Source organism: Macaca nemestrina, chromosome 17 (assembly GCF_043159975.1).
Source record: "Macaca nemestrina isolate mMacNem1 chromosome 17, mMacNem.hap1, whole genome shotgun sequence".
In the NCBI taxonomy this organism is placed as follows: Eukaryota; Metazoa; Chordata; class Mammalia; order Primates; family Cercopithecidae; genus Macaca; species Macaca nemestrina.
The window spans coordinates 64,542,584-64,558,590 of NC_092141.1; the positions used below are offsets into that span (position 1 = coordinate 64,542,584).

Consider the following 16,007-nt stretch of genomic DNA (forward strand, 5'->3'; position numbering starts at 1 on the left):
TGATCAATTGATTTCTGACAAAGATCCAAAAGCAAGTCAATGAGAAAAGGAAAGCTTTTTCAATACTGTTTTTCAATACTGTTCAATACTTGTTGCTGAATCGATTGGATACTTGTATAGCAAAAATGAATACTTCTTGATCCCTACCTCACACTATGTATAAACATTAATTCAGGTTGGATTAAACACTTAAATGTGAAGATTTCAAGTCTAAAGTTTTTAGAAGAAAACTCAGAAGATTATATTCATAACCTTGTGCCATGTGAAAACTTCTTAGCTCATGGAGGACACCATAATAAATAGATTAGACTTAAATCAAAATGAAAACTTTTGCTGATCAAATAAATAGCTAAGAAAGTGAAAAGGTAAGCCACAGCCTGGGTGAAAATATTCTCTCTCTCTCTCCATACGCCCACCACCCCCCCCCCACCCCACATACATTAGAACACATATATACACAACATCATATCTTTTGTAACAGTGGGAATATATTCTGTGAAATTCACCTTTAGTGATTTTGTTGTTGTGTAAACATCACAGTGGACTTGATGAACTTGGATGGTATAGCTTATAACACACTTATAGTCTATTGCTTGTAGGCTATAAACCTGCACAGCATGTTACTGTGCTGAATACAGTAGGCAACTGTAACACAATGGTAAGTATTAGTTATCTGGAAACACATTTAAGCATAGAAAAGGTACAATAAAAATATGACATTATAGTTTTCTGGGACAACTTTTGTACGTGTGTGTTCCATCATTGTTGACTGAAATGTCATTATGTGGTGCATGACTCTATAAATAAATATGAGTATAAAAATAAATAAACACATATTTATACAGTAATGTACTATATCTATGTCTGTCTGTCTGTCTGTCTATCTATCTATCTATCTATCTATCTATCTATCTATCTATCTATCTAACAAAGGACCTCCCCCCAGGACCCAGCAATTTCATGGTTAGGTGTATGTCCAAGAGAGATGAATGTATATGTTTTATACTCACAACAATATTTGCACAAGAATGCTTATATCAGTTATATTCTTAATAGCACTAAAATAAAAATAACTCAACTGCTCATAAACAGGAGAATGGATCAACAAACTGTGACATGTTTATGTAATGGAGTAGTATGCAACAACAGTAAAGAATAAACTGCTGGTACTCACGACACCATGGAAAAAATCTCAAAAACATATTGAGCTGAAGAAGTCAGGCACAAAACAGTACAAACAGTATGACTACATTTACATTAACTTCAAGAATAAGAAAAACTCATCTTTGATATAGTTAGAGATAAGAATAGTGGTTGTCTCTGTGGGAGAGATGTGTCGGCTGGAAAGCAGTAAGAAAGAATTTCTAAGGTTGATGTTCTACATGTTGAAATGCTATTCTGTATCTTGATCTGGGTGTTGATTACACAAGTTCATGTGCTTTCAAACTCCATGAAGCTGCCTACTTTTATTTTTATTTTTAGACACAGGGTCTCACTTTGTTGCCCAGGCTGGAGTTTAGTAGCATGATCATAGCTCACTGCAGCCTTGAATTACTGGGCTCAAGTGGTCTTCCCACCTCAGTTTCCCAAGTAGCTGGGACTACAGGCACATGCCACCATGCCTGGCTAATTAAAAAAAATTTTTTTAGAGATGGGGCCTCATTGTGTTGCCCAGCCTGGCATAAACTCCTGACCTCAACTGATCCTCCCACCTTGACCTCCCAAAGTGCTTGGGATTACAAGCGTGAGCCACTGTGCCCAGCCTGACCTGCACACTTTCAATTGATGCATTTTATTGTCTGAAAATTATATCTGAATAACGTGGAATTAACATGAAAAGTTAATATTTGATACAACTGTGTAGCTGCATGAATGTTCACTGCTTTATCTATATACTTAAATTACAAATGGATCAAAGATTCAAATGTGAAAAGTGAAAATCATAAATGTACTAAAAGAAAATGCAGGAGAATACTTTTACAAATTCAGATGAGGAAGTCCTTTGTAACAGTGACTTGAAATTAAGAACCCACAAAAAATTCGATAAATTCGACTCCATAAAATAGCAATGTTTGAAATAGTCCATTAGTCTGAAAATGTATTAAAAAGACTGAAAGTAAATACATCAAGAGGTTAGCAGTGAAATTCTTTGCATTTTGTAGTTATTGATGAATCTTATTTTCTTATGTTTTTATATGCATTCCACAAATTGAATGTATCCCTTTTAGAATCATTACAAAAATTGTCCGAAAAACTGTTTCTGCTTCGTTAGTTTCTTAGACCTTTTTTCTGCTTCCACACCTTTCTAATAATTTTTATTCTGTTCCTCTTGTGTCTCACATGCAGAGTTGTTCCTTCCTTCCATGGCTGATTCCCTTTTGATTTCTTCAGGACCACATTTCATCCATTATGCTCCCCCTTTTCTTGCCTCTTTCATGTCTTCTTTACTACTGGATGATTTTTTCTTGCCCTATAAGCACGGCTGTTAACTGATCCTACAGTATGTCTGACCCATAGCCATGAGGCACTCCTTCCATGAAGGTGGCTTCTGCCTTCTTTTCATTACCAAACCTTTTGACAGAATAGTGGGTATTTGTCAATCTTTATTTTTCTACCACCAAGTCATTTGTTAACTTTTGTCAATCTGGCTAGCCTGTAAATTACTATACTGCATACTCCACCTCGGAGATCTTCTTTATCTACCTTCATACAGCTCCATTGCCGGTGCAGAAATGTTCATCCTTCCTATGGACAGAGCAAGGCTCAAATTCTTATTTGCCTGGCAGCCAAGACCCTCAACAATCTTGACCCAGCTGACTTTACCTCATATGCCAGGACCCCCGACCCACTCTATACATTCTAGCCCAACTGCATCCTTTGCCATCCCCCAAGCTCTTCCTGCTCTGTCCCTCCACTGCACATTTGTTGTTGGAGTTCCCTCTACCTTTCCTCATCTGTGTGTTTCAAGGGTGTTCTGGAAGAGACTCTAGGGCTTACCGTCATATCTGGTTTCTCCTCTCCTTTTGGGCACATGGGAGGCTTTACCGCTCTCTTGCCCCCTTTGCAATTAGGCAGGGTTTTTACCAAGACTTTGTTTTCTGGTTCAAAATCTTTGGGCTGTCTCTTCCCTGCCCCAGGAACTGACAAGGCAGCTGTTCTAGAGAAATGCTTCTCTCTTTTCTCCTCTCTTCTCTTCTCTTCTCTTCTCTTCTCTTCTTTTCTTTTTGTGAGTGTCATTTTGGAGAATCTCAGCTGTCAAAATTGAAGTCCACACTGTCCTGGAAGATCGAATCTGGAAGTGATAGAAGAGTTCTCTTGACAGCTTTGTGCCCTGTCTTTCTGAGAAAGGATTGTGCACAATATAGGAAGAATGGGGCACTGGGGCCAGCCTGAGACTGGTAGCTGAGGGATAAGAAGGCCTCATCTGCCTCTGTAGAGCCAGTGAGGAATCCATGAATTGTAAATATTAAATTTACATAGATTAAATATTTAAAATATTAAATTCAATATTGTAAATATTAGATTCCTGAATCATGTGTGCGTCGTCTTCTTCTTCTTTTTTTTTTTTTTTTTTGAGACGAATTCTCGCTCTGTTGCCAGGCTGGAGTGCAGTGGTGCGATCTTGGCTCACTGCAAGCTCTGCCTCCTGGGTTCAAGCGATTCTCCTGCCTCAGCCTCCTGAGTAGCTGAGTACACCACTATGCCTGGCTAATTTTTGTATTTTTAGTAGAGACGGGGGTTTCACCATGTGGGCCAGGCTGGTCTCGAACTCCTGACCTCATGATCCGCCTGCCTCAACCTCCCAAAGTGCTGGGGTCAGAGGTGCGAGCCACCGCACCTGGCCATATATATATTTTCTTCACATGGGTGGTGCAATCAAACTATGGAACTATTCAATCACCACAGAGCTTTCCTTTGTCCTATGCCTAATTTGTTCTCCATTTCTATAATTGTGTCATTTCAAGAACGTTATATACATAGAATTATCAAATATATGGCCCTTTGAATTGCCCATTTTCACTCGCATTGCTGGCCTTGAGATCTTTAGGACATTTCTGTGATCTCTATTTTTTGGCTATTATAAACAAAACTGCTATGAACAATTGTGCATCTCTTCCATCATTTTACTTTCGACCTACCTGTATCGTTATATGTGAAGTGAGCTTTTTGCAGAATGTATCATATAGTTGGGTCATGCTTTTTTATCCACTTTGCCAAGATCTGTCTTTTTTTGATGTCTTTAGACTCTTCCATTTGCTGTAATTTTCGATATTTAGCCGTATTTTATTTACTGTATTTTGTTTGTTCCTTCTGTTTTTTGTTTCTTTCTCTGTATTCTTTTTCCTGCCTTTCTGTGGGTTACTTGAATATGCTTTAGAGTTCCATTTTGATTTATCTGTTATGTTTTGAGTACACCTATTGGCATAGCTTTTAAAATAGTTGCTCTAGGTGTTTCATGCTGTATGAATAACTTACCATAGTCTACTAGTGTTAACGTTTTATCAGTTTAAGTGAAGTGTGGAAAACTTGCCTTTGTTTATATTCCATTACTCGCCTCCATTTTGATATAATTGTTTCTACACATATATTGAGAACCACATCAGACAGTGTTATACTTCTTGCCTCAACCACGAAACATAATTTAGAAAACTCAGGAAGAGAAAGAAATTTATTTAAATTAATCATATATTAATTTTTATTATATTTTTTCCTGTCTGATCTTCCACATTTCCTTATTTTATAGTTTCGTTTCGTTTGTGTTTAGAGAACTTTCTTTAGTCATCATTTAGGTTGGGTTTGCTGGTGACATCTTTTCTTTCTTCGTCTGAGAATGTCTTGAATTTCTCTTTGATCTTCTGAATGATATTTTCCAAGGGTATATAAATTTGGGTTGACAGTTTCTTTCTCCTCCCTCCCTATCCTTCTTCCTTCCTTCCTTCCTTCCTTCCTTCCTTCCTTCCTTCCTTCCTTCCTTCCTTCCTTCTTCTTCCTTCCTTCTTCCTTCCTTCTTTCCTCCCTCCCTCCCTCCTTTCTTTCTCTTTCTTTCTTTCTTTCTTCTTTCTTTCTTTTCTTTCTTTCTTCTTTCTTTCTTTCTTTCTTTCTTTCTTTCTTTCTCTTTTCTTTCTTCTTTCCTCCTCCCTCCCTCCCTTCCTTCCTTCCTCTCTTCTTTTCTTTCTTTCTTCCTCCTCCCTCCCTCCCTTTCCTTCCTTCCTCTCTCTTTTCTTTCTTTCTTTCCTTCTTTCTTTGTTCATTCATTCGTTCTTTCTTTTCCTTCCTTCCTCCCTCCCTCCCTCCCTTCCTTCTTTCCTTTTTCTTTCTTTCCGTCCTTCCTTCCTTCTTCTCTTCTTTTTTCTTTCTTTCCCTCCCTCCCCTCCCTCCCTCCCTCTCTCTCTCTTTCTTTTCTTTCTTTCTTTCTTCTTTCTTTCTTTCTTTCTTTCTTTCTTTCTTTCTTCTTTCTTTCTTTCTTTCTTTCTTTCTTTCTTTCTTTCTTCCTCTTTCCCTCCCTCCTTTCCCTCCCCTCCCTCCACCCTCCCTCCCTCCTTTCTTTCTTTCTTTCTTTCTTTCTTTCTTTCCTTCCTTCCTTCCTTCCTTCCTTCCTTCCTTCCTTCCTTCCTTCCTTCCTTCCTTCCTTCCTTCTTTCTTTCTTCTTTCTTTCTTTCTTTCTTTCCTTTCCTTCCTTCCTTCCTTCCTTCCTTCCTTCCTTCCTCCTTCCTTCCTTCCTTCTTTCTTTCTTTCTTTCTTTCTTTCTTTCTTTCTTTCTTTCTTTCTTTCCTTCCTTCCTTCCTTCCTTCCTTCCTTCCTTCCTTCCTTCCTTCCTTCCTTCCTTTCCTTCCTTCCTTCTTCTTTCCTCTCCTTCTTTCCCTCCCTCCTTCCCTTCCTTCCTTCCTTCTTGCCTTCCTTTTTTTCTGTCTTGCTCTGTCACCCAGGCTGGAGTGCAGAAGGCATGATCTCTGCTCACTGCAACCTCCGCCTCCTGGGTTCGAGCGATTCTCCTGCCTCAGCCTCCCGAGTAGCTGGGATTACAGGTGCCCCGCCATCATGCCCAGCTATTTTTTGTATTTTTGGTAGAGACAGGGTTTTCACCATGTTGGCCAGGATGGTCTCGATCTCTTGACCTTTGATCCATCTTCCTTGGCCTCCCAAAGTGCTGGGATTACAGGTGTCAGTCACTGCGCCTGGCCGACAGTTTTTTTTTTTTTCTTTTAGCATTTGAAAACTGTCGTCCTACTTCATATTGGCTTCCATGGTTTATGGTGACAGACCTGCCATCAATTAAATTGTTTTCTTCTATTGGTAAGGTGTCATTTCTGTCTCACTGCTTCATAATTTGTTTTGTCTTTAGTATTCAAAAGTTTGAATATGATATTTCCTGGTGTAGATTTCTTTGGGTTTATAATTTTTGGGGTTTGCTTGGTTTCTGGAATCTGTAGGTTTTTGTCTTTTGCCATATTTGTAAAATTTTCAGTGTTTATTCCTTCAAATGTTTTTGGCCTCACTTTTTCTCCTCCCTTACAGAACTCCCGTTGACATGAATGTTAGATCGTTTGATATAGCCATAAAGTTCCCTGAGACTCTATCTTTTTTTTTTTTTTTTTTTTTTTGAGACGGAGTCTCGCTCTGTCTCCCCGGCTGGAGTGCAGTGCCGGATCTCAGCTCACTGCAAGCTCCGCCTACTGGGTTCACGCCATTCTCCTGCCTCAGCCTCCCGAGTAGCTGGGACTACAGGCACCCCGCCACCTCGCCCGGCTAGTTTTTTGTATTTTTTAGTAGAGATGGGGTTTCACCGTGTTAGCCAGGATGGTCTCGATCTCCTGACCTCGTGATCTGCCCACCTCGGCTCCCAAAGTGCTGGGATTACAGGCGTGAGCCACCGCGCCCGGCCGACTCTATCTTTTTAACACTATTTTTTTTCCTGTTTTTCAGGTCAGATGATGTCTATTATTGTATCATCAAATTCCCTGATGTTTTCCTGTCCTGGCCTGTCTGTTCTGCTGTTAAGCCCATCTGCACTGAGGTTTCTATTTTGGTTCTATGGTATGTTTCAGTTCTGAAATTTCCACTGGAGTCTTTCCATCTTCTTCTTCACTGAGACTTTTCTGTTTTTGCATTTGTTATAAGAGTTTATTGAAGCATTGCTTATTGAAGCATTTTTGTGATGACTGTTTAAAAATGCTTGTCAATAAGTAAAAGAGTATAACTGGATGTTTGGTAACACCAAAGATGCATGCTTGAGGGGATGGACACCCCATTCTTCATGATGTGATTATTACGCATTGCATGCCTGTATCAAATCATCTCATGTACCCCATAAATATATACATCTATGTACCCAGAAAAATAAAAAATAAAAAGTTAAAAACCCTTGTCCGTTCATTCTAACATCTTTTTTCCTCTTGATGTTGGAATTTGTTGATCATCTTTTTTCATGTAAGTTGAGATTTTATGATCCTTGGTATGAAGAGTAATTGTTGATTGAAACCTGGACATTGGGGCATTATGTTATGAGATTCAGGATATTATTTAATCTTCTGTTCTGGCAGGTCTCCTCTGACACTGTTTTGGTAGGGGAAGGGGGACACTGCTTCATTCCTACCAGGTGGATTAGAAATAGAGGTTCTCTCCACTTTGCCCCTATTGACACCCAAGGGGAGAGCCCCCTCATCACGGCCTGGGAAGGAGGATTTTAGACTCCTTATCTGGCCTCTGCTGATACCACCCGGGCCAGGAGGGGCAAGAATATCTTGTTATTGCTCCCATGCAGCTGACACTGCATGGGGGGTGGCCTTGGTACTGCTGGAGGAGGGAGAGAGTCCTGACTGTCCAGTAGGCCTCCTGTGACACTAAACCCCAGAGGAGAAAAGAAGAGCCTCACTGCAGCCTGTAGAGTTAAGTCCAGGCCTTCCCGTGTGGTCTCCACTGACACCATGGTGGTGGGGCGGGGGTGCTTCCATGTCTCTTAGCAGGAATGGAAGTCCTGGATCTCTCACTTACCTTTCCCTGACTCCACCCCAGTGGGAAGTTTGAGTGCCTTGTTACAGCCTGCGAAGGATAGAAGACTGGACTCCCTCCCTGGCCTTTTCTGGTGTGGATATGGGTGGGCAAAATGATATTTTCGGTGGTGTTTGGCTGAGTTGAGTGGTTGTTGTCTAAAGGTTTTCTGCCTTTCTAGGCTGCCTCTTTTTTGGTTCTTTAAGCAGAGCAAGCTCTTCTGGTTTGTTTGTTTTGTCTGCACCTATTGGTGTTTCTGGTTGTTGGTTTGTCCAGCTCCCACTCTGGGATTTATGAGATAAAGAGTTAATCCAGGGAGCCCACCACAGTGTCACTCCTGGGGTCTCAATATCTTTAGGTGGTTTGGCTTCTTCTTCTACCTTTCAGAGTCTTCTTATGTTTATTCGATATGTAATTTCCAGGGTTTTTAGGAGGAGGAATATGGAAATAGAATCATTCTGGAAGTTCTCTACCTTGTCTCTTAAATGTATGAGAATAATTATTCTTATAACCTAAATGTCCAATAACAGATCAATGCACCTTATGGTACATTATGCAACCATTAAAATGATGGCTACAGGCTGGGTGCGGTGGCTCATGCCTGTAATCCCAGCACTTTGGGAGGCTGAGGTGGGCGGATCACAAGGTCAGGAGATCGAGACCATCCTGGCTAACATGGTGATACCCTGTCTCTACTAAAAAAAAAAAAAAAAAAACAAAAAATTAGCCTGGCGTGGTGGCATGCACCTGCAGTCCCAGCTACTCGGGAGGCTGAGGCAGGAGAACCGCTTGAACCTGGGAGGTGGAGGTTGCAGTGAGCCGAGATAGCGCGACTGCACTCCAGCCTGGGCGACACAGGGAGACTTTGTCTCAAATTAAAAAACAAAACAAACAAACAAAAAAAACAATGGCTACAATACAATCTTATGTTTTGATTAGAATTAAAAATGCTTAGATGACATAAATGAAAGAAAGATTACACAAGTGTGTGCATATGTTAGTATGATTAGAGCTGTGTGGAAAAATCTATCATAAGAAAGAAAACCAGAAGAAAGTACCCCAAAATATTGACTATGGCTGTTTGCAAGATGAAATCATAAGTGACCTTTTCCCTTTTAATGAGCCAAATTACAGAAAAGAGAATCTAGTACTTTTATAATCAAAAAATACATTTTATTTATAACCTAAATGTCCAATAACAGATCAATGTGGATTGATCCTAATTTTTTTCTCAGAAAGATACACACAACTGTTTTCTAAGATATATGACATTTTGCATGGGTTCATTAATGTGTTTGTATTTGAGGAGTTAAAAAATATTTTCAACCTGGGTTTTTGTATGTTGAAACTATGGTTATGGGTTTAGATGATTCTCTTGCCATAAAATGAATATTCTATCAACACTAATCAGCCATAGAGCTATATTTACCATGTGAAAGGAGTAAAACATGTTTTATTTGGAGATGAGCAAGAACGCTTTATGGGCTCCCAGCATACCACAAATAAGCCGGAAGGAGAGGAAATAGTAAAGCAGAAAGACTGAGGATACCTGGAGGGCAATTCCAGGATATGAGCGTCCCCTGGATTTGTGATTCCTGTTTGGATGCCCCTGGTTGAAGCCCCATCTCCTTTCTAGGATGCTGCTGGCTTTGATTCCTCTACCTGCTGTCCTTAACATTCACAAACAGCAGTTTTCAACCGTGCAGATGACATAGGCTGAGCATGGCTTACAAGTGTTGCTCGAGGTGCATGTGGTCGAACATGGGTTACAGGAAAGCCTGGGGAAAAATTGATATTAAACCAAGCTTAGCAAGGGAATCTTGATAAAATGGAAACTCAGACAAACCATGTCAAAGTTTGTCCACAAATTATGTTCTGAAAAAAACTCTGCACAATAGCATTGACTGAAGCCTGTTTCTTCTCTGCACCCAGAATTGCCACTTCATGTTCACTGTAGCAGTGGCAGTTGAATAGAATTTTATATTTTTTCTTGATTTTGCAAATGTTATCTCAGGCCTATTCCTGATTTTCCTTTAGTGGAAAACAGGAACAAAGGGAGATGCCAGTATGAAATGTTACACTAATAATTAATCTGCCTTTATAATATTTTTAAAATATCTCTAGTGTCATGTGCTTAACCTCAGCCACTGTTCAGCCCTCTTTTAAGAAGATCCCTGAGCACATTGGGGAGGTTTGAACTTGTCCAGACCTTGGGGAAACAGGATTCTTTTACATCAGCCTCTTTGTGACTCTGGGGGATATCATGAGTAACTGTGGAACTTGCCTGCTGTCCTCACTGTCCAGCAGGCCCCGATACGTGTTGATCTCGCCCTCCAGCCGGGCCTTCACGTCCAGGAGCACCTGGTACTCCTGGTTCTGTCGCTCCAGGTCGCAGCGGATCTCGGCCAGCTGGTTCTCCACGTTATCGATCAGGCACTGAATCTGGGCCAGCTGGGAGCTGTACTGGGCCTCGGTTTCTGCCACGGTGCATTCCAGAGATTCTGTCTGCAGGAGGAAACATTGTCCAAAGGACCATGAAGTGCAGTCTCTTGGGCCAGAGTGCCTACTTTCAAATCCTTGCTTACCCTTTTCTAGCTATGTGACCACTGGCAAATTATTTAGCTTCTGTGAGTCTCAGTTTTATTCTCTATATGCAAAGTATTTGTCTCATTAGAGGGTTGTGAAGATTAAGAGTTAATATGTGTAAAGCATTTAGAACAGTGCCAGCCGTACTGCCACTGTTTTACATGTCAGCTATCACTACCACCACTATGACTACAGCAATACATGACTTATTTGTGAAGCTTAAGGACTATCAACAGCATATGAGAGGAAAGATTGAGTTTGGGCTCTTGGCAGGGAGGGGTAGTATAGTGCTGTTAGGAGAAGAGGCTCTGGATACCAGAGGCTGGGAAGGGCATGTGTGTGGTAAGGGGATGAAGAGAGGTTGGTTAATGGGTGCAAACATACAGCTAGACAGAAGGAATACGTTTTCATGTTGGACAGCAGAGAAGGGTGACTACAGTTAACAACAATACACTGTGCATTTCAAAATAGCTAGAAGAGTGGGCTTGAAATGCTCCCAACACGTAGAAATGATAAATACTTGAGGTGATGGATGCTGTAAATATCCTGACTTGATCGTTACACATTCTATGCATGTTACAAAATAGCACATCTACTCCATAAATATTTACAAATATTGTATATCAATAAAAATAAATTTAAAAAGAGAGAGAGAAGAGGCTCTGGGATTCAACTGGCTGAACTCGGCTTCCAAGTTTGCCTCTTAGAATCGCATCCTTTGCAGGTTACTTAATCTGAGTCTCAGTTTTCCTTATCTGTGTCATGGGATAAAGGTATCTATCCCGTGAAGTTACTGTGAGGCTTAAATGAGCATAGTGCCTCTCACTGGATGAATGCTCAGCTATTGTTCTCCTAGGTATTCTCCGCAGGACCTAATGACATGCACACAGTGGTGCTTGACCAGAACTGGTTCATGTCATCTTGGACGCATGGTGTTCTTGTTGCTTGAGTGGGGTGGGGTACAGTGAAGGATCAGGTTGAAGTGTAGATCCTGTAGGGAAACTGTAGGATGAAATGTTTGAAAATGATTCTTTGTTTTAGATATAACAATGAGCCTGGAAAACTGGCCTGAATCAAATGAGAATTAAAACCTGCTGGAATGCTTAAGTGACCATGGCCTGGAGGTTTCTCTCGCTCTGCTTCTCCCTCCCTGTCTCTGGAGGCTGCTGCAGCATCAGACTCAAGCCCAGGAGTGAAGGTAAGGCATCTTAGAGGGACAACACAAGCTGTGGACCTGTCACTTCTGCTTCTATTAATACTGGGTAAACGGCAGTACTTGGGAAAGGCAAGGAAATGTGATCCCTGGATATGGAAGAGGGCTTAACATCTCAGAGCCTGACTTATCAGTGACATAACGGACACTGCCTTTGCCTCACGCACCAGGCTTTGCTGTGCTTGGAGCTCAATTTCCAGAGCATTGGCTGTGCGTTTCAGTTCCAAGATCTCCGTCTGGCAGCCCTGCAGCTGCTCCGCACTGGACAGTTGCTGCTGATTCAGCTCTTCTGTCTGAAACACAGGCACCATTAGAGAATTCACAAAAGGCGAAAGTCTGTAACCTTGCCATTTTTTCGATCTGGGTGCTGACCTGAACAGCGAACCATTCTTCGGCTTCTCTGCGATTGTTGGCAAGCACCGTTTCATACTGACAGCGCATCTCATCCAGGACCCTGTTGAGGTCAAGGGTGGGGGCAGTGTCCAGCTCCACACTGAGGCGGTCGCCAAGCTGTCCACGAAGCAAGTTGACTTCCTGAAAGTGGGATGGCATAAAGATGTCACAGAATGATGGGGAAAAATCCATTTGACATCCAATGGCATTCTACTTCTGTTTTGTGGAGTAGTAGGTAAAAGTGTGGGATTTTGATTCAGGTTGTCTGGGCTGAATCTCTTTTCACCACTTAGAAGGGCCTCAATTTCTTCGTCTGTAAAATGGACATAATAATCGGACATTTTTCCAGAAGGTTATTGTGAGATCTAGAAGAGTTAATCTACACATAATTAACTTATAAAAGTTAATTATGACACATAGTAAGGTGTCAATAAATGTTAGCTATGATTGTCATCAACAAATATTCAAAGAGCAAACGTACTTTGTTACATCATTCAGCTTTTCATTTTCTAGCTTTATCACTGTATTAATCACTTTATATTTTATGACTTTTAAAAGTTTATAAATGCGGAATATTTAAAAACACTGGTCCAGATAGTGCATGAGTCCTTATCCCTTTTTTGAAACGGACTTCATAGTCTGTTTCTCAGACTGATTTTCATACCCTGTGGATTGGAGCTAGGGGTGGCATAAAGCCTCCAAAGAAAGCCATTTGTGAAGTTACTCACCTCCTCCACAAAGGCAAGGGCAGGAGAAGAGTTTGGTTCCTTTGTCTGGCACTGTCTAGGGGCTATTTCACATGTTAATTCAGAGACACGCTGGAATGATCAGGTTGAATAGTAATAATGCCTCGAGTAGTTTTTCCGCTTTTTTGTTTGTTTGTTTTTTGAGATGGAGTCTTGCTCTGTTGCCCAGGTTGGAGTGCAGTGGTGAGATCTCGGCTCACTGCAACCTCCGCCTCCTGGGTTCAAGCTATTCTCCTGCCTCAGCCTCCCGAGTAGCTGAGACTACAGGTACCCGCCACCATGCCCAGCTAATTTTTGTATTTTTAGTAGAGATGGGGTTTCATCATATTGGCCAGGCTGGTCTCGAACTCCTGACCTTGTGATCTACCTGCCTCGGCCTCCCAAAGTGCTCGGATTACAGGCATGAGCCACCGCGCTTGGCCCTGCCTGGAGTAGTTTTATTCCAGCTTAAGCAACATCCGCCCAAATTTGATTTACAAACATCAACAGATCATCTGTCAGTGTTAAGTACGTTACTCTCGGAGTCCTTCAGTGGCGTTGCCGCTTTCCTTACCTCTTCATGGTTTTTCTTAAGGCAAAGGAGATCTTCCTTCAGAGACTCCACATGGGCCTCCAGATCAGATTTGCACAGGGTCAGCTCATCCAGGATCCCATGCAGGCCACTGATGTCTGCCTCTAATAGCTGGCGAAAGGACAGTTCACTCTCGTACCTTTCACGGCAAAAGAGAAATCCAATGCTTACTTTGCTGAACGCTGTGCAAAGTGTGGGGATACGTGGAGGATCGACACATGGACTTCAGGAAGCCACATGCATAATTTCTCTTAATTCCTAAGTAATGATAAATTCAAGCTTTTAAAACATTCTTGACTTTAAAATATTATATAGAGAATATTTGTGTGTGTGTGTGTGTGTGAGAGAGAGAGAGATTAAGAGAGAGAGAGAGAGAGAGCCATAAATTATTTTCAAATTAAAATTAAGGTGGGGTGTGGTGGCTCATGCCTGTAATCCCAGCACTTTGGGAGGCCGAGGCAGGTGGATCACCTGAGGTCAGGAGTTCAAGACCAGCCTGGTCCACATGGTGAAACCCCATCTCTACTGAAAATACGAAAATTAGCTGGGTGTGGGTGGCGGCGCACGCCTGCCTGTAATCCCGGCTACTCAGGAGGCTGAGGCAGGAGAATCGCTTGAACCCAGGAAGCAGAGGTTGCAGTGAGCCGAGATAGCGCCATTGCACTCTAGCCTGGGCGACAAGAGTGAAACTCCTCAAAATAAGTAAATTAAATTAAATTAAATTAAATTAAATTAAATTAAACTTACTTTGACTTAAAGTCATCAGTGGCCAGTTTGCAGTTGTCAAGCTGTACAGCAAGTCTAGAATTCTCTGCTTTCGTGCATAAGATCTGGGAAGCAAGCCATTATGTGACAAATGATTCTTTGAGAGAAACCTAAATAAACTTCTATCCAACAGCTATGCCATTAGTTATCTTTTGAAAGTCTTTATAAGAAAGTATAAAATCACCCTCAGCCTGCTTTTCTTATTGACCTTGTCGCTTCATGAAGAAAAAAGCAGTGCCAATTTAGAAGCAAAATAGAGAAATAAAAAGGTTTAGTTTTTTAATAACATAAGACACTTTGCAACATCCCTAGGCAGTTGAACACCATTAATGTTTTCTCCATCAGTAGTTTGTATTATGACTCTATCCTCTCCCATAATAATAGAAATTCATCAAGGAGACAAGCAAATGATTACTAGGTGGTTAAAAAGATGGCATTTGACGATTTGTGTTCAGATAATATAAATGTTCAGTGTCAAATACAAAAGCGATTTTGGATGTAATACAGTTTTTCTGCATTCTATAGATGATGAAGGAAAAGCCTAAGGGCGAGTTACTTTATTATAGTCACTCAGTTATCAGGGGTAGTTCTGGCGCTGGTGCTGAGGTTTTCTGACTTTCAGTCCAGTGGTCTCCCCTATGTACCATTAACTCCTGGAATTCCCCTTTCCCTTGGTTGCCTTCTGTAAAACCGTCCCTTCTGGTAGAAAGATAAAGCAAGTCATAGATCCGGAAGGTGGAGCACTAGGGCAACAGGACACACACCTTTTGTTGGAGATCTTCAATGGTGTTGAAGTAACACTGATAATCCGGGCACACCATTGGGATATCCTGTTCACATTGTTCTTGGATCCTGGATTCCAGCTCTGCGTTGGTCTCCTCCAGGCTGCGCACCTTCTCCAGATAGTTGGCAAGTCTGTCATTCAGGAACTGCATCGTCTCCTTTTCATTGCTAGTGAACACTCCATCCTCACACCAGGCACAGTTCCCCACCAAGCAGGGACTGTTACAATTCCCAGTAAAGTAGCATGGCAGGAGGCAACCGGTCAGCCCGCGAGACCTGGATAGGAAGCTTGGAGTCTGACATCGGGATGTAGCACAAGCACCGGGGAGACAAGCTGTTTCTATGGAACAGCTTGAGGCAGGTGCACAACCGGAGGCCGTGGTACAGGATTCAGGAGAGCAGTGCGTCGAGGAGCAGTCAGAAGTCATCCTTCCAGAAGCAAAGACAGAGGCTGTCTGCAAAACTTCAGTTGCCTTGACTCCAAAACTCTCCTTGCCTCCTGAGAGTTTTATAACACCCCAAAATGGGTGTTTACAGACTGCACCGGATGTTTTCTTTATCACTGATGGTGCCAGTTTTCATACAAACATCTCATTAGAGTTGTTTATTTACTGAGGAAGAGTTTTATGCCTCATAAAAGAGGGATAACTTTAGGTTACCGAAGCAGGACCTACACCATTTCCATGTGCCAGACAAAACACTTATTTCAGAAAATTGTCATAGGAAACATTGTCCTTTTGACAGAATAAGAAAAGAAAGAGAAAATTTGGCCAATCAATAATTATAGATACAACTCATTACAAATCAGGAAAATAATATGTCCACAGATTTTGATTCTGTGCATTGATTGCTTGGGTCCCCTTTTAAAATTAGTATTACAGCTCATAAAATGACATTTATTTGTTTGTGCCACCACCATAAAAATGGTCAGTGTGATTAGCAATCTTTCAATGCTTTTTGT

General features: G+C 41.4%; 1 protein-coding gene across 1 annotated transcript; it reads right to left on the reverse strand.

Annotated features, from left to right (window-relative positions):
• Positions 1-9,453: 9,453 nt before the first annotated feature.
• LOC105472186 (keratin 40) lies at positions 9,454-15,474 on the reverse strand. Its single transcript, XM_011725208.2, has 7 exons — positions 15,028-15,474; positions 14,246-14,328; positions 13,481-13,637; positions 12,161-12,322; positions 11,956-12,081; positions 10,274-10,494; positions 9,454-9,767 (listed from the first exon to the last, which is right to left on the reverse strand). Exons 1-7 carry the CDS (start codon positions 15,472-15,474, stop codon positions 9,668-9,670), a joined length of 1,296 nt encoding a protein of 431 aa, XP_011723510.2. The 3' UTR covers positions 9,454-9,667.
• Between the last annotated feature and the right edge of the window lie 533 nt (positions 15,475-16,007).

Coding starts and splice junctions, on each gene's coding strand:
- LOC105472186 (XM_011725208.2), bottom strand. CDS start 15,474: ATGACTTCTGACTGCTCCTCGACGCACTGCTCTCCTGAATCCTGTACC. Junction 10,495..11,955: donor TCCAAGCACAGCAAAGCCTG/GTGCGTGAGGCA, acceptor TTCCTCCTGCAG/ACAGAATCTCTGGAATGCAC. Junction 9,768..10,273: donor CTGGACAGTGAGGACAGCAG/GCAAGTTCCACA, acceptor ATTTTTCCCCAG/GCTTTCCTGTAACCCATGTT.